Raw genomic sequence first — 26,481 nt, forward strand, 5'->3', positions numbered from 1 at the left:
TTCACCTCATGTAGCAACTATTACAACTACTTTGAAATACTACTCAACATGAAAATTAAAGACAACCATAAGGCTCCTGCCGGTTGCCACAATACAATAATGATCATCTCATACATATTCATCATCACATTATGGCCATATCACATCACCAAACCCTGCAAAAACAAGTTAGACGTCTCTAATTTGGTTTGCATATTTTACGTGGTTTAGGGTTTTCGAGAAAGATCTAATCTACCTACGAACATGAACCACAACGGTGATACTAGTGTTTTCAATAGAAGAGTAAGTTGAATCTTCACTATAGTAGGAGAGACAGACATCCGCAAAGCCTCTTATGCAATACAAGTTGCATGTCGAACGAGGAACAAGTCTCATGAACGCGGTCATGTAAAGTTAGTCCGGGCCGCTTCATCCCACTATGCCACAAAGATGCAAAGTACTCAAACTAAAGATAACAAGAGCATCAACGCCCACAAAACCATTGTGTTCTACTCGTGCAACCATATATGCATAGACACGGCTCTGATACCACTGTAGGATAACGTTGCATAGAAAACAAAAAATTTCCTATCGCGAACACGCAATCCAAGCCAAGATGCAATCTAGAAGACGGTAGCAACGAGGGGATGATCAAGACTAACCCTTGAAGAGATTCCAAAGCCTATAAGAGTGGGCTCTTATTGCTGCGGTAGACGATCACTTGCCGCTTGCAAAAGCGCGTAGAAGATCTTGATCACGATCGCTTCCGGCGCCACGAACGGGCAGCACCTCCGTACTCGGTCACACGTTCGGTTGTTTATGAAGACGACGTCCACCTCCCCGTTCCAGCGGGCAGCGGAAGTAGTAGCTCCTCTTGAATCCGACAGCACGACGGCGTGGTGTCGGTGGTGGTGGAGAAATCCGGCGGAGCTTCGCTTAAGCGTGCGGGATGTGGTGGAGGAGAGATACCGCTAGGGTTTGGGGAGAGAGGGGGAGGCTAGGGCACCGGCCAAGGGCAGCCCTAGGTGGTGCGGCCAAGAGTGGGCAGCCCCCTCCCTCTCCTCCTCATTATATAGGTGTAAATCCCCAAGTGTTGGTATCCAAGTCTTCGAATAAGACCCCAACAATGAAACCTCCCATATGTAGGGAAACCTACCCAAGGTGGGAATCCCACTTGGGGTGGGATTCCCCCCTTCCATGAGGGGGGTTGGCCGGCCACCCTAGAGGAGTCCACCTTGGACTCCTCCCCTTTAGGGTTGGCTGGCCATGTAAGGTGGAGTCCCTCCGGGACTCTACTTTCCATGGTGATTTCTTCCGGACTTTTCTAGAACCTTCTAGAACCTGCCATAAATGCACCGGATCATTTCCAAACTTGGAATATGACTTCCTATATATGAATCTTATTCTCCGGACCATTCCGGAACTCCTCGTGATGTCCGGGATCTCATCCGGGACTTCGAACAAATATTCGAACTCCATTCCATATTCAAGTTCTACCATTTCAACATCCAACTTTAAGTGTGTCACCCTACGGTTCGCGAACTATGCGGACATGGTTGAGTACTCACTCCGACCAATAACCAATAGCGGGATCTGGAGATCCATAATGGCTCCCACATATTCAACGATGACTTCAGTGATCGAATGAACCATTCACATACGATACCAATTCCCTTTGTCACGCGATATTTTACTTGTCCGAGGTTTGATCTTCGGTATCACTCTATACCTTGTTCAACCTCGTCTCCTGACAAGTACTCTTTACTCGTACCGTGGTATGTGGTCTCTTATGAACTCATTCATATGCTTGCAAGACATTAGACGACATTCCACCGAGAGGGCCCAGAGTATATCTATCCGTCATCGGGATGGACAAATCCCACTGTTGATCCATATGCATCAACTCATACTTTCCGGATACTTAATCCCACCTTTATAGCCACCCATTTACGCAGTGGTGTTTGGTGTAATCAAAGTACCTTTCCGGTACAAGTGATTTACATGATCTCATGGTCATAAGGACTAGGTAACTATGTATCGAAAGCTTATAGCAAATAACTTAATGACGAGATCTTATGCTACGCTTAATTGGGTGTGTCCAGTACATCATTCATACAATGACATAATCTTGTTATTAATAACATCCAATGTTCATGATTATGAAACTAATCATCCATTAATCAACAAGCTAGTTAAGAGGCATACTAGGGACTTCTTTGTTTGTCTACATATCACACATGTACTAATGTTTCGGTTAATACAATTATAGCATGATATATAAACATTTATCATGAACATAAAGATATAAATAATAACTACTTTATTATTGCCTCTAGGGCATATCTCCTTCAGATAACCCTAAACCCAAAACCCTAATTAAACCCAACATATATATAGGCCAACGACACTTCATTGCGCATCAAGCAGGCGACCAACTAATTAGCGCTGATAAATTAATTAACTTGAATTTTGACAAGTTCTCTCGAATGAAAACACATTTGATTAAGTTGCCTCATAATATATATACAATTAGTGTGCATGCGCGCATGTCATACCTTGCACATATCATTCGTGCATATATTTCAATATATATCTGAACATATTCTTGGGGATATATATACATTTCAATCTCTCTCTCAATCTATATATTGTTGGTGGCCAAAAAACACACTTATATACGCATGCACTTTATGCGCAAAGGCGCGGGTGCCTCTAATAATGTGTGTGTGCACTCGATCGATCGTTGATCCCTAAACCTTCAACCCTAAAACCCTAATCCCTAATCCCTAATTATACCCTAAACGTACACCCTAAATACCCTAAACACTAAACCCTAGACCCTAAACCCTAAACACTACACCCTAAATCCTAAACCACTACACCCTAAACCCTAAACCCTAATTAAACCCTACATATAAATATAGGCCAACGACACTTCATTGCGCGTCAAGCAGGCGACCAACTAATTAGCGCTGATAAATTAATTAACTTGAATTTTGACAAGTTCTCTCGAATGAAAATACATTTGATTAAGTTGCCTCATAATATATATACAATTAGTGTGCATGCGCGCATGTCATACCTTGCACATATCATTCGTGCATATATTTCAATATATATCTGAACATATTCTTGGGGATATATATATATATACACATTTCAATCTCTCTCTCGATCTATATATCGTTGGTGGCCAAAAAGCACACTTATATACGCATGCACTTATATCGTTGGTGTGCACTCGATCGATGATCCCTAAACCTTTAAACCCTAAAACCCTAGTCCCTAATCCCTAAAGATACCCTAAACGTACACCCGAAACACCCTAAACACTAAACCCTAAACCCTTGACCCTACACCCTAAACACTACATCCTAAACCCTAAACACTAAACACCCTAAACCCTAAACCCTAAACCCTAGACCCTAAACCCTAAAACTAAACCCCAAACCCTAAACCCTAAACCCTAATTAACCCTAACCCTAAAACCCTAGCTAGATAACCCTAAACCCAAAACCCTAATTAAACCCAACATATATATAGGCCAACGACACTTCATTGCGCATCAAGCAGGCGACCAACTAATTAGCGCTGATAAATTAATTAACTTGAATTTTGACAAGTTTTCTCGAATGAAAACACATTTGATTAAGTTGCCTCATAATATATATACAATTAGTGTGCATGCGCGCATGTCATACCTTGCACATATCATTCGTGCATATATTTCAATATATATCTGAACATATTCTTGGGGATATATGTACATTTCAATCTCTCTCTCGATCTATATATCGTTAGTGGCCAAAACACACACTTATATATGCATGCACTTTATGCGCAAAGGCGCGGGTGCCTCTAATAATGTGTGTGTGCACTCGATCGATCGTTGATCCCTAAACCTTCAACCCTAAAACCCTAATACCTAATCCCTAATTATACCCTAAACGTACACCCTAAACACCCTAAACACTAAACCCTAAACCCTAGACCCTAAACCCTAAACAGTACACCCTAAACCCTAAACCACATACTACACCCTCGTTGGGAACCCCAAGAGGAAGGTATGATGCGCACAGTAGCAAGTTTTCCCTCAGAAAGAAACCAAGGTTTATCGAACCAGGAGGAGCCAAGAAGCACGTTGAAGGTTGATGGCGGCGGGATGTAGTGCGGCGCATGTTGGAGATATGCCCAAGAGGCAATAATAAAAGTGGTTATTATATATCTTTATGTTTATGATAAAAGTTTATATACCATGCTATAATTGTATTAACCGAAACATTAGTACATGTGTGATATGTAGACAACAAGAAGTCCCTAGTATGCCTCTTAAACTAGCTTGTTGATTAATGGATGATTAGTTTCATAATCATGAACATTGGATGTTATTAATAACAAGGTTATATCATTATATGAATGATGTAATGGACACACCCAATTAAGCGTAGCATAAGATCTTGTCATTAAGTTATTTGCTATAAGCTTTCGATACATAGTTACCTAGTCCTTATGACCATGAGATCATATAAATCACTTATACCGGAAAGGTACTTTGATTACACCAAACGCCACTGCGTAAATGGGTGGTTATAAAGGTGGGATTAAGTATCCGGAAAGTATGAGTTGAGGCATATGGATCAACAGTGGGATTTGTCCATCCCGATGACGGATAGATATACTCTGGGCCCTCTCGGTGGAATGTCGTCTAATGTCTTGCAAGCATATGAATAAGTTCATAAGAAACCACATACCACGGTACGAGTAAAGAGTACTTGTCAGGAGACGAGGTTGAACAAGGTATAGAGTGATACCGAAGATCAAACCTCGGACAAGTAAAATATCACGTGACAAAGGGAATTGGTATTGTATGTGAATGGTTCATTCGATCACTAAAGTCATCGTTGAATATGTGGGAGCCATTATGGATCTCCAGATCCCGCTATTGGTTATTGGTCGGAGTGAGTACTCAACCATGTCCGCATAGTTCGCGAACCGTAGGGTGACACACTTAAAGTTGGATGTTGAAATGGTAGAACTTGAATATGGAATGGAGTTCGAATATTTGTTCGGAGTCCCGGATAACATCCCGGACATCACGAGGAGTTTCGGAATGGTCCGGAGAATAAGATTCATATATAGGATGTCATTTTATGTAAATTTAAATGATGCGGAAGGTTCTATGGAAGGTTCTAGAAGGTTCTAGAAAAGTCCGGAAGAAACCACCAAGGAAGGTGGAGTCCCGGAGGGACTCCACCTCCATGGCCGGCCAACCCTAGTGGGGGAGGAGTCCCAAGTGGACTCCCCCTATGGGGGCCGGCCACCCCCCCACATGGAAGGGGAGAATCCCACCCAAGTGGGATTCCCACCTTGGGTAGGTTTCCCTATCACATGGAAGGTTTTTGGTTCGGGTCTTATTCGGAGACTTGTAGTCCAACACTTGGGGCTTCCACCTATATAATGAGGGGCCAAGGGGAGGGGGCCGGCCACCCCAAGACCACAACCTGGCCGCCCCCCTTGAGTGGCCGGCCATCCCCTCCCAAACCCTAGCCGCCCCCCTCTCCTCCATAGCTCCCGCGTGCTTTAGCGAAGCTCCGCCGGAGTTCTCCACCGCCACCGACACCACGCCGTCGTGCTGTCGGATTCAAGAGGAGCTACTACTTCCGCTGCCCGCTGGAATGGGAGGTGGACGTCGTCTTCATCAACAACCGAACGTGTGACCGAGTACGGAGGTGCTGCCCGTTCGTGGCGCCGTGATCAAGATCTTCTACGCGCTTTTGCAAGCGGCAAGTGAACGTCTACCGCAGCAACAAGAGTCTCATCTTGTAGGCTTTGGAATCTCTTCAAGGGTGAGACTCGATAATCCCCTCGTTGCTACCGTCTTCTAGATTGCATCTTGGCTTGGATTTCGTGTTCGCGGTAGGAAATTTTTTGTTTTCTATGCAACGTTATCCTACAGTGGTATCAGAGCCGTGTCTATGCATAGATGGTTGCACGAGTAGAACACAATGGTTTTGTGGGCGTTGATGCTCTTGTTATCTTTAGTTGAGTACTTTGCGTCTTTATGGCATAGTGGGATGAAGCGGCTCGGACTAACTTTACATGACCGCGTTCATGAGACTTGTTCCTCGTTCGACATGCAACTTGTATTGCATAAGAGGCTTTGCGGGTGTCTGTCTCTCCTACTATAGTAAAGATTTAATTTACTCTTCTATTGACAACACTAGTATCACCGTTGTGGTTCATGTTCGTAGGTAGATTGGATCTTACTCGAAAACCCTAAACCACGTAAAATATGCAAACCAAATTAGAGAACGTCTAACTTGTTTTTGCAGGGTTTGGTGATGTGATATGGCCATAATGTGATGATGACTATGTATGAGATGATCATTATTGTATTGTGGCAACCGGCAGGAGCCTTATGGTTGTCTTTAAATTTCATGTTAAGTAGTATTTCAAAGTAGTTGTAATAGTTGCTACATGGAGGACAATCATGAAGACGGCGCCATTGACCTTGGTGCTTCGCCGACGATGATGGAGATCATGCCCGTTGATGATGGAGATCATGTCTGTGCTTTGGAGATGAAGATCAAAGGCGCAAAGACAAAAGGGCCATATCATATCACATATGAACTGCATGTGATGTTAATCCTTTTATGCATCTTATTTTGCTTAGATCGCGACGGTAGCATTATAAGATGATCTCTCAATAAAATCTCAAGATAATAAAGTGTTCATCCTTAGTAGCACCGTTGCCAAGACTTGTCGTTTCGAAGCATCTCGTGATGATCGGGTGTGATAGAATCAACAAGTGCATACAACGGGTGCAAGCCAGTTTTGCACATGCGGATACTAAGGTGGCCTTGACGAGCCTAGCATGTACAGACATGGTCTCGGAACACGTGATACCGAAAGGTAGAGCATGAATCATATGATTGATATGATGAACACTTTGAGTGTTCTCCATTGAAGTTACATCTTGTCTCGTGATGATCGGACTTGGTGTGGTGGATTTGGTTCGTGTGATCACTAAGACAATGCGAGGGATATTGTTTTGAGTGGGAGTTCACCTAGTTTTTTTAATTATATTGAATTAAAATTTGAACTCAATTTGTCATAAACATTAGTCTAAACTATTGCAAATATGTTGTAGATATGGCGTCCTCAATCAATTTTAACCAGTTCCTAGAGAAAGAAAAGCTTAAGAGCAACGGTAGCAACTTCACCGACTGGTTCCGTCATGTGAGGATTTTCCTCAATGGCGGAAATCTGCAATATGTGCTTGATGCACCGCTAGGTGACCCTCCTGCAGAAACTGAAACCGATGAAGTAAAAGCTGTTTACGAGACTCGGAAAACTCGGTACTCTCAAGTTCAGTGTGCCATCTTATGCAGTCTGGAAGCCGATCTTCAAAAACATTTTGAGCACCACGATACACATGAGTTAATCAATGAGTTGAAGACTATATTTGAGACTCATGCGGCCGTGGAATGCTATGAAGCATCGAAACACTTCTTCAGCTGCATGATGGAAGAAGGCAGCTCCGTTAGTGAGCACATGCTCGCCATGACCGGACATGCGAAGAAACTCAGTGACTTGAGAATAGTGATTCCTAATAGACTGGGGATTAATCGTGTCCTTCAATCACTGCCACCTAGTTACAAGAACTTTGTGATGAACTACAATATGCAGAACATGAACAAAGAGTTACCTGAACTCTTCTCCATGCTGAAATCTGCTGAGATTGAAATTAAGAAAGAGCACCAAGTGTTGATGGTCAACAAGACCACCAGCTTCAAGAAACAGGGCAAGTCTAAAGGCAAGAACAAGAAGAGTGGCAAGAAAGCTGCCACGCCTCCTGTGAAACCTAAGACTGGCCCTAAGCCTGATGCTGAGTGCTATTACTGCAAGGAGAAGGGACACTGGAAGCGTAATTGCTCCAAGTATTTGGCGGATCTGAAGAGCGGCCTTGTCAAGAAGAAGAAAGAAGGTATATCTGATATACATGTTATAGATGTTTATCTTACTGGTTCTCGTACTAGTACCTGGGTATTTGATACTGGTTCGGTTGCTCATATTTGTAACTCGAAACAGGAACTAAAGAATAAATGAAGACTACTAAAAGATGAAGTGACCATGCGCGTTGGAAATGGATCCAAAGTCGATGTGATCGCTGTCGGCACACTTCCTCTACATCTACCTTCGGGATTAATTTTAAGCCTCAATAATTGTTATTTTGTACCCGCGTTGAGCATGAACATTATATCTGGATCTTGTTTAATGCAAGACGGTTATTCATTCAAGTCTGAGAATAATGGTTGTTCTATTTTTATGAATAATATCTTTTATGGTCGAGCACCTGAAAAGAATGGCTTATTTCTGTTAGATCTCGATAGTAGTGATACACATATACATAACATTGATGCTAAGCGAATTAAATTGAATGATAATTCTACTTATATGTGGCACTGTCGTCTTGGTCATATTGGAGTGAAACGCATGAAGAAACTCCATACCGATGGGTTACTTGAATCACTTGACTTTGAGTCACTTGATAGATGCGAAGCATGTCTAATGGGAAAAATGACTAAGACTCCATTCTCTGGTATTATGGAGCGAGCTACTGACTTATTGGAAATCATACATACCGATGTGTGCGGACCAATGAGTGTAGCATCGCGCGGTGGTTATCGTTATGTTCTAACCTTCACAGATGATCTGAGTAGATATGGGTATATCTATTTCATGAAACATAAATCCAAGACTTTTGAGAAGTTTAAGGAATTCCAAAGTGAAGTAGAAAATCAACGTAACAAGAAGATTAAATTTCTACGATCTGATCGCGGAGGTGAATATCTGAGTTATGAGTTTGGCATGCATTTAAAGAAATACGGAATACTTTCACAATTGACACCGCCGGGAACACCACAACGAAACGGTGTGTCCGAACGTCGTAATCGAACTCTCTTAGATATGGTTCGTTCTATGATGTCTCTTACTGATTTGCCGTTATCATTTTGGAGTTATGCATTAGAGACAGCCGCATTCACTTTAAATAGAGCACCATCAAAATCCGTTGAAACGACACCGCATGAATTATGGTTTAATAAGAAACCTAAGATGTCGTTCCTGAAAGTTTGGGGTTGCGAAGCCTATGTAAAAAAGTTACAACCGGACAAGCTAGAACCCAAAGCGGAGAAATGCGTCTTCATAGGATACCCTAAGGAAACTATAGGGTACACTTTCTATCACAGATCTGAAGGCAAGATCTTTGTTGCTAAAAACGGAACCTTTCTTGAGAAAGAATTTCTCACTAAAGAAGTGATTGGAAGAAAAGTAGAACTCGATGAGATTGAAGAATCTTTGCTCGTTGATCAGAGTAGCGCAGTACCGGAAGATGTTCCTGTACCGCCTGCACCGGTAACAGAGGAAGCTAATGATAATGAACATGAAACTTCAAATGAGATAGCTACTGAACCTCGCAGATCGACAAGGGAACGTGCCACTCTAGATTGGTATGATCCTTGTCTAAATGTCATGATTGTGGATAACAATGATGAAGACCCTGCGACGTATGAAGAAGCGATGATGAGCCCAGATTCCAACAAATGGCAAGAAGCCATGAAATCCGAAATGGGATCCATGTATGATAACAAAGTATGGACTTTGGTAGACTTACCTGATAGCCGCAAGGCTATCGAGAATGAATGGATCTTCAAGAGAAAAACAGATGCTGATGGTAATATTACTGTCTATAAAGCTCGACTTGTCGCAAAGGGTTTCCGACAAATTCAAGGTGTTGACTACGATGAGACTTTCTCACCTGTAGCGAAGCTAAAATTTGTAAGGATTTTGTTAGCAATAGCTGCATTTTTCGATTATGAGATTTGGCAGATGGATGTCAAAACGGCGTTCCTTAATGGAGACATTGAGGAAGAGTTGTATATGGTACAACCCAAAGGTTTTGTCGATCCTAAAAATGCTGACAAAGTATGCAAACTTCAGCGTTCAATTTATGGACTGAAGCAAGCATCAAGAAGTTGGAACCGACGCTTTGATAAGGTGATCAAAGACTTCGGGTTTATACAGTGTCATGGAGAGGCCTGTATTTACAAGAAAGTGAGTGGGAGCTCTGTAGCATTCCTGATATTATATGTAGATGACATATTATTGATTGGGAATGATATAGAACTATTAAGCAGTGTAAAGGGTTATTTGAATAATAGTTTTTCAATGAAAGACCTTGGTGAAGCATCATATATATTAGGCATCAAGATTTATAGAGATAGATCAAGACGTCTAATAGGGCTATCATAGAGTACATACCTGGACAAGATTCTGAAGAAGTTTAGAATGAACGAAAGTAAGAAAGGATTCTTACCTATGTTACCAGGCAAGGTCTTGAGTAAGACTCAAGGTCCAGCTACGGCAGAAGAAAGAGAAAGGATAAGTCAGATCCCCTATGCCTCGGCAATAGGCTCTATCATGTATGCCATGCTATGTACAAGACCGGATATAGCACATGCTGTTAGTTTGACTAGCAGATATCAAAGTGATCCAGGAATGGAACACTGGACAGCGGTCAAGAATATCCTGAAGTACTTGAAAATAACTAAGGATATGTTTCTTTGTTATGGAGGTGACCAAGAGCTCGTTGTAACAAGTTACACCGATGCAAGTTGGAACACTGATCCTGATGACTCTAAGTCACAGTCTGGGTACGTGTTTATATTGAATGGTGCTGCAGTAAGCTGGGCAAGCTCGAAGCAGTGCACGGTGGCGAAATCCTCAACAGAATCGGAGTACATAGCAGCTTCAGAGGCTTCATCAGAAGCGGTATGGATGAAGAGGTTCATTGTAGAGCTCGGTGTGGTTCCTAGTGCATTGGACCCACTAGTCATCTATTGTGACAACATGGGTGCCATCGCCAATGCACAAGAACCAAGGTCACACAAGAGGCTGAAGCATATCAAGCTGCGTTATCATTCGATTCGCGAGTACATCGAAGATGGAGAAGTAAAGATTTGCAAAGTACACACTGATCTGAATGTAGCAGATCCGTTGACTAAAGCTCTCCCTAGGGCAAAGCATGACCAACACCAGAATGCCATGGGTGTTAGGTACCTTACAATGTAATCTAGATTATTGACTCTAGTGCAAGTGGGAGACTGTTGGAGATATGCCCAAGAGGCAATAATAAAAGTGGTTATTATATATCTTTATGTTTATGATAAAAGTTTATATACCATGCTATAATTGTATTAACCGAAACATTAGTACATGTGTGATATGTAGACAACAAGAAGTCCCTAGTATGCCTCTTAAACTAGCTTGTTGATTAATGGATGATTAGTTTCATAATCATGAACATTGGATGTTATTAATAACAAGGTTATATCATTATATGAATGATGTAATGGACACACCCAATTAAGCGTAGCATAAGATCTCGTCATTAAGTTATTTGCTATAAGCTTTCGATACATAGTTACCTAGTCCTTATGACCATGAGATCATATAAATCACTTATACCGGAAAGGTACTTTGATTACACCAAACGCCACTGCGTAAATGGGTGGTTATAAAGGTGGGATTAAGTATCCGGAAAGTATGAGTTGAGGCATATGGATCAACAGTGGGATTTGTCCATCCCGATGATGGATAGATATACTCTGGACCCTCTCGGTGGAATGTCATCTAATGTCTTGCAAGCATATGAATAAGTTCATAAGAAACAACATACCACGGTACGAGTAAAGAGTACTTGTCAGGAGACGAGGTTGAACAAGGTATAGAGTGATACCGAAGATCAAACCTCGGACAAGTAAAATATCGCGTGACAAAGGGAATTGGTATTGTATGTGAATGGTTCATTCGATCACTAAAGTCATCGTTGAATATGTGGGAGCCATTATGGATCTCCAGATCCCGCTATTGGTTATTGGTCGGAGTGAGTACTCAACCATGTCCACATAGTTCGCGAACCGTAGGGTGACACACTTAAAGTTGGATGTTGAAATGGTAGAACTTGAATATGGAATGGAGTTCGAATATTTGTTCGGAGTCCCGGATAAGATCCCGGACATCACGAGGAGTTCCGGAATGGTCCGGAGAATAAGATTCATATATAGGATGTCATTTTGTGTAAATTAAAATGATGCGGAAGGTTCTATGGAAGGTTCTAGAAAAGTCCGGAAGAAACCACCAAGGAAGGTGGAGTCCCGGAGGGACTCCACCTCCATGGCCGGCCAACCCTAGTGGGGGAGGAGTCCCAAGTGGACTCCCCCTATGGGGGCCGGCCACCCCCCCACATGGAAGGGGAGAATCCCACCCAAGTGGGATTCCCACCTTGGGTAGGTTTCCCTATCACATGGAAGGTTTTGGGTTCGGGTCTTATTCGGAGACTTGTAGTCCAACACTTGGGGCTTCCACCTATATAATGAGGGGCCAAGGGGAGGGGGCCGGCCACCCCAAGACCACAACCTGGCCGCCCCCCTTGAGTGGCCGGCCATCCCCTCCCAAACCCTAGCCGCCCCCCTCTCCTCCATAGCTCCCGCGTGCTTTAGCGAAGCTCCGCCGGAGTTCTCCACCGCCACCGACACCACGCCGTCGTGCTGTCGGATTCAAGAGGAGCTACTACTTCCGCTGCCCGCTGGAACGGGAGGTGGACGTCGTCTTCATCAACAACCGAACGTGTGACCGAGTACGGAGGTGCTGCCCGTTCGTGGCGCCGTGATCAAGATCTTCTACGCGCTTTTGCAAGCGGCAAGTGAACGTCTACCGCAGCAACAAGAGCCTCATCTTGTAGGCTTTGGAATCTCTTCAAGGGTGAGACTCGATAATACCCTCGTTGCTACCGTCTTCTAGATTGCATCTTGGCTTGGATTTCGTGTTCGCGGTAGGAATTTTTTTGTTTTCTATGCAACGTTATCCTACAGCGCAACACCAGGGATTCCGGCGCCAACGTGGAACCTGCACAACACAACCAAAGTACTTTGCCCCAACGAAACAGTGAGGTTGTCAATCTCACCGGCTTGCTGTAACAAAGGATTAACCGTATTGTGTGGAAGATGATTGTTTGCAGAAAACAGTTGAACAAGTATTGCAGTACATTGTATGCGATGTAAAGAATAGGACCGGGGTCCACAGTTCACTAGAGGTGTCTCTCCCATAAGATAAAAGCATGTTGGGTGAACAAATTACAGTCGGGCAATTGACAAATAGAGAGGGCATAACAATGCACATACATGATATGATGAGTATTGTGAGATTTAATTGGGCATTACGACAAAGTACATAGACCGCTATCCAGCATGCATCTATGCCTAAAAAGTCCACCTTCAGGTTATCATCCGAACCCCTTCCAGTATTAAGTTGCAAAACAACAGACAATTGCATTAAGTATGGTGCGTAATGTAATCAATAACTACATCCTCGGACATAGCATCAATGTTTTATCCCTAGTGGCAACAGCACATCCACAACCTTAGAACTTTCTGTCACCGTCCTGCATTTAATGGAGGCATGAACCCACTATCGAGCATAAATACTCCCTCTTGGAGTTAAGAGTAAAAACTTGGCCAGAGCCTCTACTAATAACGGAGAGCATGCAAGATCATAAACAACACATAGGTAATAGATTGATAATCAACATAACATAGTATTCTCTATCCATCGGATCCCGACAAACACAACATATAGCATTACAGATAGATGATCTTGATCATGTTAGGCAGCTCACAAGATCCAACAATGAAGCACATAAGGAGAAGATAACCATCTAGCTACTGCTATGGACCCACAGTCCAAGGGTGAACTACTCACTCATCACTCCGGAGGCGATCATGGCGGTGAAGAGTCCTCCGGGAGATGATTCCCCTCTCCAGGAGGGTGCCGGAGGCGATCTCCAGAATCCCCCGAGATGGGATTGGCGGCGGCGGCGTCTCAGTAAGGTTTTCCGTATCGTGGCTCTCGGTACTGGGGGTTTCGCGACGGAGGCTTTAAGTAGGCGGAAGGGCAACGTGGGGGGCCACACGAGGGCCCCACACGCCAGGGCCGCGCGGCCTAGGGCTGGGCCGCGCCGCCCTGTTGTGGCGGCACCTCGTGGCCCCACTTCCTTTCCCCTTCGGTCTTCTGGAAGCTTCGTGGCAAAATAGGACCCTGGGCGTTGATTTCGTCCAATTCCGAGAATATTTCCTTTGTAGGATTTCTGAAACCAAAAACAGTAGAAAACAACAATTGGCTCTTCGGCATCTTGTTAATAGGTTAGTGCCGGAAAATGCATAAATACGACATATAATGTGTATAAAACATGTAGATATCATCAATAATGTGGCATGGAACATAAGAAATTATCGATACGTCGGAGACATATCAACCCTAAACCCTAAACCCTAATTCAACCCTACATATAAATATAGGCCAACGACACTTCATTGCGCATCAAGCAGGCGACCAACTAATTAGCGCTGATAAATTAATTAACTTGAATTTTGACAAGTTCTCTCGAATGAAAATACATTTGATTAAGTTGCCTCATAATATATATACAATTAGTGTGCATGCGCGCATGTCATACCTTGCACATATCATTCGTGCATATATTTCAATATATCTCTGAACATATTCTTGGGGATATATATACATTTCAATCTCTCTCTCGATCTATATATCGTTGGTGGCCAAAAAACACACTTATATACACATGCACTTTATGCGCAAAGGCGCGGGTGCCTCTAATAATGTGTGTGTGCACTCGATCGATGATCCCTAAACCTTTAAACCCTAAAACCCTAGTCCCTAATCCCTAATTATACCCTAAACGTACACCCGAAACACTCTAAACACTAAACCCTAAACCCTAGACCCTACACCCTAAACACTACACCCTAAACCCTAAACCCTAAACACTATACACCCTAAACCCTAAACCCTAAACCCTAAACCCTAGACCCTAAACCCTAAAACTAAACCCCAAACCCTAAACCCTAAACCCTAATTAACCCTAACCCTAACCCTAAAACACCCTAGCTAGATAACCCTAAACCCTAAACCCTAATTAAACCCAACATATATATAGGCCAACGACACTTCATTGCGCATCAAGCAGGCGACCAACTAATTAGCGCTGATAAATTAATTAACTTGAATTTTGACAAGTTCTCTCGAATGAAAACACATTTGATTAAGTTGCCTCATAATATATATACAATTAGTGTGCATGCGCGCATGTCATACCTTGCACATATCATTCGTGCATATATTTCAATATATATCTGAACATATTCTTGGGGATATATATACATTTCAATCTCTCTCTCGATCTATATATCGTTGGTGGCCAAAAAACACACTTATATATATACGCATGCACTTTATGCGCAAAGGCGCGGGTGCCTCTAATAATGTGTGTGTGCACTCGATCGATCGTTGATCCCTAAACCTTCAACCCTAAAACCCTAATCCCTAATTAGACCCTAAACATACACCCTAAACACCCTAAACACTAAACCCTAAACCCTAAACCCTAAACACTACACCCTAAACCCTAAACCACTACACCCTAAACCCTAAACCCTAATTAAACCCTACATATAAATATAGGCCAACGACACTTCATTGCGCATCAAGCAGGCGACCAACTAATTAGCGCTGATAAATGAATTAACTTGAATTTTGACAAGTTCTCTCGAATGAAAACACATTTGATTAAGTTGCCTCATAATATATATACAATTAGTGTGCATGCGCGCATGTCATACCTTGCACATATCATTCGTGCATATATTTCAATATATATCTGAACATATTCTTGGGGATATATATACACATTTCAATCTCTCTCTCGATCTATATATCGTTGGTGGCCAAAAAACACACTTATATACGCATGCACTTTATGCGCAAAGGCGCGGGTGCCTCTAATAATGTGTGTGTGCACTCGGTCGATCGTTGATCCCTAAACCTTCAACCCTAAAACCCTAATCCCTAAGCCCTAATTATACCCTAAACGTACACCCTAAACACTAAACCCTAGACCCTACACCCTAAACACTACACCCTAAACCCTAAACCCTAAACACTATACACCCTAAACCCTAAACCCTAGACCCTAAACCCAAAACTAAACCCTAAACCCTAAACCCTAATTAACCCTAACCCTAACCCTAAAACCCTAGCTAGAGATAACCCTAAACCCTAAACCCTAATTATACCCTACATATATATAGGCCAACGACACTTCATTGCGCATCAAGTAGGCGACCAACTAATTAGCGCTGATAAATTAATTAACTTGAATTTCGACAAGTTCTCTCGAATGAAAACACATTTGATTAATTAGTTGCCTCATAATATATATATATATATATATACAATTAGTGTGCATGCGCGCATGTCATACCTTGCACATATCATTCGTGCATATATTTCAATATATATCTAAACATATTTTTGGGGATATATATACATTTCAATCTGTCTCGATCTATATATCGTTGGTGGCCAAAAAACACACTTATATACGCGTGCAGTAATTTATGCGCGAAGGCGCAGGTGCCTCTAATAATGTGTGTGTGCACTCGATCGATGATCCCTAAACCTTAAACCCTAAAACCCTAATCCTTAAGCCCTAATTATACCCTAAACGTACACCCTAAACACACTAAACCCTAAACCCTAGACCCTAAACCCTAAACACTACACCCTAAACCCTAAACCCTAAACACTAAACACTAAACCCAAAACCCTAACCCTAGACCCTAAACCCTAAACCCTAAACCCCAAACCCTAAACCCTAAACCCTAATTAACCCTAACCCTAACGTACACCCTAAAACCCTAGCTAGATAACCCTAAACCCTAAACCCTAATTAAACCCTACATATATATAGGCCAACGACACTTCATTGCGCATCAAGCAGGCGACCAACTAATTAATTAGCGCAGATAAATTAATTAACTTGAATTTTGACAAGTTCTCTCGAATGAAAACACATTTGATTAATTAGTTGCCTCATAATATATATATACAATTGGTGTGCATGCATGCGCGCATGTCATACCTTGCACATATCATTCGTGCATATATTTCAATATATATCTGAACATATTCTTGGGGATATATATACATTTCAATCTCTCTCACGATCTATATATCGTTGGTGGCCAAAATTAAACACACACTTATATACGCATGCACTTTATGCGCAAAGGCGCGGGTGCCTCTAATGATGTGTGTGTGCACTCGATCGATGATCCCTAAACCTTAAACCCTAACACCCTAATCCCTAATCCCTAATTATACCCTAAACGTACACCCTAAACACCCTAAACACTAAACCCTAAACCCTAGACCCTAAACCCTAAACACTACACCCTAAACCCTAAACACTAAACACTAAACCCTAAACCCTAGCCCTAGACCCTAAACCCTAAACCCTAAACCCCAAACCCTAAACCCTAGACCCTAAACCCTAATTAACCCTAACCCTAACCCTAAAACCCTAGCTAGATAACCCTAAACCCTAATTAAACCCTACATATATATAGGCCAACCGACACTTCATTGCGCATCAAGCAGGCGACCAACTAATTATCGCTGATAAATTAATTAACTTGATTTTTGACAAGTTCTCTCGAATGAAAACACATTTGATTAAGTTGCCTCATAATATATATACAATTAGTGTGCATGCGCGCATGTCATACCTTGCACATATCATTCGTGCATATATTTCAATATATATCTGAACATATTCTTGGGGATATATATATTTCAATCTCTCTCTCGATCTATATATCGTTCGTGGCCAAAAAACACACTTATATACGCATGCACTTAATTTATGCGCAAAGGCGCGGGTGCCTCTAATAATGTGTGTGTGCACTCGATCGATGATCCCTAAACCTTAAACCCTAAAACCCTAATCCCCAATCCCTAATTATACCCTAAACATACACCCTAAACACCCTAAACACTAAACCCTAAACCCTAGACCTAAACCCTAAACACTACACCCTAGACCCTAAACCCTAAACCCTAAAACTAAACCCCAAACCCTCAACCCTAAACCCTAAACCCTAATTAACTCTAACCCTAACCCTAAAACCCTAGCTAGATAACCCTAAACCCTAAACCCTAATAAACCCTACATATATATATAGGCCAACGACACTTCATTGCGCATCAAGCAGGCGACCAACTAATTAGTGCTGATAAATTAATTAACTTGAATTTTGACAAGTTCTCTCGAATATATGAAAACACATTTGATTAAGTTGCCTCATAATATATATATATATATGCAATTAGTGTGTGCATGCGCGCATGTCATACCTTGCACATATCATTCGTGCATATATTTCAATATATATCTGAACATATTCTTGGGGATATATATATTTTTAATCTCTCTCTCGATCTATATATCGTTGGTGGCCAAAACACACACTTTTATATACGCATGCACTTTATGCGCAAAGGAGCGGGTGCGTCTAATAATGTGTGTGTGCACTCGATCGATGATCCCTAAACCTTAAACCCTAAAACCCTAATATCCCTAATCCCGAATTATACCCTAAACGTACACCCTAAACACCCTAAACACTAAACCCTAAACCCTAGACCCTAAACCCTAAACACTACACCCTAAACCCTAAACACTAAACCCTAAACCCTAAACCCTAACCTGCACTTTGTGCGCGCAAAGGCATGTGCCTCTAATAATGTGTGCGCATTCGATCGATCTAGTTTTGATTAATCATAGCACACAAATAAAGAAGTTGTATTTGAATCCACACAACCCTAATCTAAAACACATAGCCCCTAACATGCATGGCCTAATTAATTGACCCCTTCTCTCTAGCTAATTAGTGGAAATTGCACAAAATCAAAAGGGGTCCCTCACTAATTATACATATATATCTAGATTGTGATAAACTTTTGCCCCATATTTGGTGGATGGGTGCATCTTGGCATGTAAAACAATTAATGTTTGCAAATGGCGTTGTCAAAATTTATGTACAAATGATTTCTTTCCATCCAAAGTGCATAAAATGGGAGTTTCAATGAAGAAAGTACAAATAAAATAGCTCAACATGCCTCCACACCCCAATTTTCACACGAAGTAGAGCATATTTAAAGGACAATTCCAGAGTTTTACTATTTTTCAAGCAACTTTGCTAATTTCCACCCACTCACATGACTTTATGTCGATTTAACGAAAATAGGGCGAATTTAAACTACATGGGTGGGATAGTTTGAATTGTGCGCCCGGCAAAGGGAACCGCCTATTCCTCAACCTTGTGCACAAATTACACACGCAACTCCATTAAACACCACCTACCGGGCGGCCCGGCCGCATGACCCCCCACCCACCCCTACACAACTTATCCCCGTCCGTGCGAAGAGCTTCCCCTCCCCGTCCCGTCCGTGTGAAGAAGAAGCTTCCCCTCCCCGTCGTTCTTCTCGAGACGCACCGGCGGTCAAGTTGATCCACGGTAGGGCTGCTATCTCTAGCTCAATCATGCATCGGGCAAGACGGCCTAACGATTTATATTTTCTTGATGCTGCTAAAAAAAATCGTCAGTATGCTCGAACTAATTGGCACTTTATAGTTTTCCGTTCGATTTGTCCTCGATCAATTTGTTTATTTGCGTGGGCATATAGAGTCAGTTCTCCACTCGATCCGTTAATTTGCTGAAATGCCATGGCAGAGTTTTGTACACGATCTGTTTGCTAAAATGTCGATGGGCATTTTTTGTTTTGTACTCGACATGATTGCTGAAATGCATAATCATGTAGTATAGTTTTGTACTCGATGGATATACATTTCCTACTTCGCCTTACAAATTAATCACCAACCATTGTATCTCATAATTAAACAGATGGACAGAACTTGGATACTGCATGGACACTTATGTTCCCCTTCATATATAAATGGTGTTCAACCCTTTATGGGGTTTATTAGAGCTCATGAAGGTCACAACCTGGACGTGTATGCCCGCGCTGCACATGTATGAATGGTGAGAAGAGGCCTCACCATGTAGTGGAAGATCATTTACACATTTTTGGGATGGACCGCACATATGTTAGGTGGGTTTATCATGGTGAACCATATAATGATCCTTCAGCGGGAGAAGCAGATCTTGCTCACACTGTACGTGTGCTGGCATATGTAGTTAATTATTTATATTGATGTTGCCGCTGTTTCGATCAATAGTTTGCATTGCTGTGCAAGGTTCTGTACTCAAATTTAACTTGTTGCAGATGGATGGACGGGAAGGAGAGAAAAAGCGCTTGCTTCAGGAAATGGGTTTCAGCTCTGGGACATGTGCTGTGCCAGATGAGAAGGTAAATATGTAAAACGACATTTGTTCAGGTTGCATCCCTTAGATGTTTGTCTAATCTGTTGATGTACTAATTGCAGAAGCATAGAGTTGAAGAGGTCTCTCAGTTTGATGGGAGATTTGAAGATGAATCTCAGTTTGATGCACCTGTGGATGGTACTGATGACGAGCCTTTCATAGACGAAGGTCCTGCACCTGAGATTATCCAGCCTACAGAAGGAGGCCGTGGACCGAGTACACAGCTTTGCGTTGAAGTGGATGCACGCCCAGAGATCATCAGGGGCATCCGGGTAGTCTCAAGACCACCCAGCCCTGATGCACCCGTGGATGGTACTGATGACGAGCCTTTCATAGACGAAGGTCCTGCACCTGAGATTATCCAGCCTACAGAAGGAGGCCGTGGACCGAGTACACAGTTTTGCGTTGAAGTGGATGCACGCCCGGAGATCATCAGGGGCGTCCCGGTAGTCTCAGGACCACCCAGCCCTGATGCAAAATGTTGAGCTACTTTATGATTCGTACTCTTATGTTCTGGTGCTGTAGTATGTACTATCTTTGTTATGATTTGTACGCCTTTGGCGCTAGAACTATAATTAAGCATTCAGTGGATGATCGCGTTGCAAAATTTGACACCCACACAATCAGTTCATCGTATGAGTAGTAGCACAATTACTTCTACAGCCAGTCCTGCCAGCGCATTAATTGGTAGCATGAAACACTTTCAGGCACTCCCCTCTGATTCATATTAATTGACTCAATTTTGTCTAGATATGGATCTATCTAGATGCATTTGTTAACTAGACTAACAAACTTGAGTCAGTTAACATGAATCGGTGTAAACCGCCCAAGTCCTCGAGCAGCTAGTTTATTGACTCTGGACTCCAAGCCTCTCGCGGCAAGCCATCGACGAAGCTTTGACCAGATCTTGGCCCGTTTTTTTTGCGAATAGCAAAGCTTTGACCAGTTCCTCTTGGGATACGGCACGCCGGTGAGCTTGCACGGTTGCCATGAGCACTTTCCGGCGGAACTTCCTCTGCAGCGCCCTCAAGCCGCCGCTGCGAGACAGCACGCAGTGCCTCGAGGTGGACGGAACAGACGAACTCGGGATCTCAGGGCGGGGGGTCCGCCTCATCCCGGAACGATCTCCAGCGGGTTAACGAGGACATGCATGGCGGCCAGGGGATTTGGTTTTTTTTGTTGTTGTTTGAGCTTGGGATTTGGGGTTTTTTCGGATAGGGGAGGAGGAACCGAGGAAGAAGAAGGAACAGCCCGCGTGCTTGGCGCGTGGCAGTGTGCTTGAATTTCGAATTTTCGTGAAATGTTTCATTTCCCCGCTACAATTCGGGGGGTTTCTTGACGCGCCAATGTGTCCCGCCGGGGAGGTTCAAGTGAATTTGGGGTGCCACACTATGGGCCCCAGTTTCAGTGAGACATGTAATGACTAGTCACATCAGTAAGTTCACTGTGTAATAAAATATGTTACCCCTCCCCTTTATGTATCCCCCCTTGTCTCTCCCGATCGAGTGCCGACAGTCGACGGATGCAAGCCGCTAGCTCGATCCCCTCCTTTCGCCTCCACCGTCCAGGCATCCAGCTTGGAGGGGCAAGCTGCATCTAGACCAAGCGGATTAGGTAGTACTCTACTAGTAATGTTCTATCCTTTCTCGATATCGGTTCCTTTTTCCTCACCTCGATATCTTGCGCATCTATTTCCTATTCTGGGCGAAGGGGTGTCTTTCTGGTCACCCTCGCGCTGGGAGTGATTGATGGGGATGGGGGTGGGGGCGGGGGCTACCTTTGCTTGGATTGGGGTGTTCTTCCTTTATTTGTCGACATTTGCAACCCTTGTAGTCTCTGCTAATCCTCAATGTATCTTTTGTCAGCTTGTACAGGAAAGGGAAGACCTCGATCGGTGGTGGTGGTGGTGGGGGGGCAATGGAGCGTAAGGCCACCACGCATGTGGGCAGTTGGCTGAGCCTGAGCTGCGTCCCCAACCCCGCAAAGCAGGTACTCCGTTTGCTTATCCACTCTGTTTGTCTGCATCCTCAATCTGTTCCTGTTCTGGAAAATGCTTAAAGTAGCACATGTCTTCAGCTGTTTGTGCGTAAAGCCTCTGTGACACCATGCTCTATATTCTCTGTATCAGGTTGGTACCTCCAGGTTCCGTGCTGAGGCTATGGGGAACGATAGCGCCCCACCTGCTGCAGGAGCATGGCCGGATCTGCGCAGCACAAGAAGCGAAATGCCATCGCCGAGCCGGGGGCAGGGACCGCCCAGGGTAAATTTTTTAACCAACTTACCATGTAGTCTGAATCTGATACTCCCTCAGATCCAAATTAATTGACTCAACTATCTGTAGATACGGATGTATCTAGATGTGTTTTAGCTCTAGATACTACTACCTCCATCCCAAAGCTTAGGGCTTATATTATTTTTAGAAAGTCAAACTATACCATGTTTGACTAAGCTTTTACCAAAAATCATTAACATGCAAAATACAAAATTAATATCATTAAATAGGTTGTGAAATATATTTTCCTACGGTATCTACACAATATTATATTTGTTGATAGAATGTTCTAAAATTTTGGTCAAACTTTACTTGTTTTGATTTCTCAAAAATAAATAAGCCTTAAGCTTTGGGATGGAGGTATCTAGACAAAGCTGAGTCAACTAGTTTTTTTTTGTCTGTCCATATAGCTAGTGTTCATGGTGCAAAAGGCTAAGAGCATCCACTATATGCATCAGTCTATCTCATACAGTAATTCAATATTACTGCTGAGGTCTGCCTTTTGTTTTGCTATTCATATGCATACTGAAACTTTAGGGCCTTTACTCAAAAGGAAGATCAAAGCTGGTGATCAGGCTGCCAGTATGTTGATGCCGCCCCCATCTTCTAAATGCCTCTACAAGCACAAGGCCACGCGCCAGCTGGGTGGTGATCTTTTAATGAATATGGTATATTTTCTTAATCCACAAAACATGCCTTGATTTTTGTCTGTTTATTGTCGTTTTTTTCTAATGCTTGCCAAAAGTTTACAACAACAACAACAACAACCAAGCCTTTCAGTCCCAAACAAGTTGGGGTAGGCTAGAGTTGAAGCCCATAAGATCTCGAAGCCAAAAGTTTAGAAACACCAAATTCGTTTGCTTACAATCATCATACAGTAATGTTCATCTACTCTCCAGTTCCCCTAACCCAACAAAAAACGATGTTAATTACGATTTTTAGATTAAAAGAGCACCATTAGGCGCTGTTAATTATGACTTTGACATTAAAATGTCATTTACAATTGCTAATTACAATTTTGAGACAAATGATTAGTTTAACCTCGACCTGTTCTGCTCTCCATTTTTCCCAACCGAACAAAAATGTAACCATTCCATTCCTCTGAAATGGAACCATTTCATTCCATTCCATGCTGTTTCAGAACCGAACACACCCTTGCATTGTTGTGAACGGTTGTCCATACACAGCCATACCCTTCCACTTACATCCAGCACTATATGCATCAGTCTGTCTTAGAGTCATTCAATATCACTACTGAGATCTGTTCCCATTCTTATGCAGGCTGAAACTGCTGCGCCTTTACTCAAGTGGATGCAAAATGAGGCTGCTGTGAGGACGATGGTGCCGGCACCATCATCCGAAAACCTCTACAAGCACGAGGCCATGGGCCAGCTGGGTGGTGACCTTTTAATGAATCTGGTATATTTTCTTAATCCACATACATGATTTTATTATTATCTGTTTAATTACTGTTGGCTTTGCCTAATGCTTACCAAAAGTTCAGAAACACTGCGTTTGCTTACAATCATCATGCACTAATTTTTCACTTTTCAGTCTGTCTCATCCAGTATATAAACTGTTGAGTTCCATTGGCTTCTTTTGTAATCATTTGCATTGTTGTCAACTGTTGTCTATGCACAACCCTATTCTTCCACTTACATCCCACACTATTTGCATCAGTCTATCTCATAGATTTATTAAATATCAATGATGAGTTCTGTTGCTATTCATATGCAGGATGAATCTTCTGTGCCTCTACTCAAATGGAAAAAATGATCCTGATGAGGCTGCTGTGAAGACGATGGTGCCGCTACCATCTTCTGAAAACCTCCTCAAGCACAAGGCCACGGGCCAGCTGGGTGGTATCCTTTTCAAGCAGGTATATTTTCTTAATCCTCATACATGATTTGATTTGTCTGTTTATTGCCGGCTTTGTCTAATGCTTACCAATAGTTCAGAAACACACACAACCCTATTCTTCCACTTACATCCAGCACTATATGCATCAGTGTCTCATAGATTCATTTTATATATAACTGCTGATGTCTGTTGCTCTTCAATTTTCATATGCAGACTGAAACTGCTAAGCCTTCATTGGTCAAAAGGATTGCAACTGCTGCTGATGAGGCATCTGCAGAGGCTGCCACCAAGTTACTGTCAGCCCCACCTTCTGGATGCTTATATAAGCTCAAGTCCAAGGACCAGCCGGGCCGTAACCATCCAAGGGTTCGAGTATATTTTCTTAAGCCACATTTACATGCCATGATTTATGTCTGATATTATCACCGGCTCTGTCTAATGCTTTTTGGAATTCGGAAACGCCAAATTAGCATGCTTATATTCATCATACACTAAATTTTGACTGTTCAGTTTGTAACATAGTGTTATGCACTCGCTTGTCAAAATTTGCATTGCTCTGAACTATGCACTTTACACAACCTAATTCTTCCACTTACATTCAGCGCTACGCACCAGTAGTACCTCCCATGTTTCCTTCACCATCCCGATGCCGAGCTTGCGGGAATATGGCGGGCCCATGTACATACCCCGCCTATAACACCTCCTATGGCTCTATCTACCTTTCTAATAACTCCTTCACAGAGTTACAGGTATGAATTCTCAGTGGTTTAGCATGAATTGGCATATAGTAAAGTCTTGTTTTTAGTCTTCCTGCTTCTTACATTAGTATCAATTTTCACCTGCAGACTGTACCTTGTGAACTTCGTCCAATGATTAACCAGATGTGTCCGCATGAAGGGTCTTTCACTATGCATGGCAATGGCAAATTGATGAACACCTACACGGTCTATGAGGTGTATGTCTACAAGACGCAGGCCATCACATATTTGTATGGACATGATTGGAGAAAGTTTGCTTTTGACTACGGTCTGAAGAAGGGCGACGAGCTGAGGATCAGAAACTCAAACGGGCAGATATACGTAACTGCTTACAGAGTTGGAGACACTTCGAAATATATATTATGTAACTTTTTTGTACTCATATCCTTTGATTACTGCATTCTGAGCAGTTGTTCTAAACCATTCCCTCTGTTCTAGCTTGTTGGGTTTAACATGATCAAAGTTACAGATCCCCTGATGGAACAGGAGCGGATGTCACAAAGGGCACCCACACCAGCACTGGCACCGGCTTCCCACTCTCCTACATCAGCACCGGTTCCTGTACCAGCTCCGTTTACTGCATCTACCCAGCAGGCTCCTGCATCAGCACTGGTTCCTCTAGCTGCACCGTTTACTGCACCTGCCCAACAGTATCCTGCATCAGCACCGGTTCCTCTAGAGGCACCATTTATTGCACCTACCCAGCAGTCTCCCGCATCAGCACCAGCTCGTGTACCAGCCCAGGCTCTTGCACCTGCCCCAGCCAGATCACCGAGGTCTCAGCTCATTGCTGTGGCCACCCGTGTGGTGACCAGGACGCATCTGAAGGCTATGTTCGTGATTATATGACAGCATAACTACTCTTATCTTGATGTCTTCTCTACTCAAAGTCTCACATGGTTTAGTCTTCAGTGCATTGGTGCCATTGACTAATTTTTGGTGGTATCTCTTGCTTTGAATCAGAAATTGCCTAAAAGTATCTCCAAGGATCTCAATGCTGGCCGAAGGGGCAAGATTTCCCTCGTCATGGAGAGTGAAGGTCTCACCGTGGAGGGACGGTACTCCGTCAGTCCCCGCGATGGCCGCTTGGCTGTTACTTCCAGGTGGAAAAAGTTCATTGACGGTGCCAAACTTCGCATTGGATCAAAGTTGAAGGTCAAGATCTTTCGATGCCGTTGTGACATGCTGGTCATAAAGTTTGCGGTTGTCTAGTTCTGTTGTCCCATGAGCCCTTAGCAAATGCATTTGT

General features: G+C 42.9%; 1 protein-coding gene across 1 annotated transcript in view; it reads right to left on the reverse strand.

Annotated features, from left to right (window-relative positions):
• LOC127309534 (uncharacterized) overlaps positions 1-25,950 on the reverse strand; it is a 69,761-nt gene extending 43,811 nt beyond the window's left edge. The window contains exon 1 of the mRNA XM_071822292.1: positions 25,934-25,950. Coding sequence (XP_071678393.1) covers positions 25,934-25,950 — 17 coding nt within the window. The remainder of the gene's footprint in view (positions 1-25,933) is intronic.
• Between the last annotated feature and the right edge of the window lie 531 nt (positions 25,951-26,481).

Source organism: Lolium perenne, chromosome 6 (genome assembly GCF_019359855.2).
Source record: "Lolium perenne isolate Kyuss_39 chromosome 6, Kyuss_2.0, whole genome shotgun sequence".
In the NCBI taxonomy this organism is placed as follows: domain Eukaryota; kingdom Viridiplantae; phylum Streptophyta; class Magnoliopsida; order Poales; family Poaceae; genus Lolium; species Lolium perenne.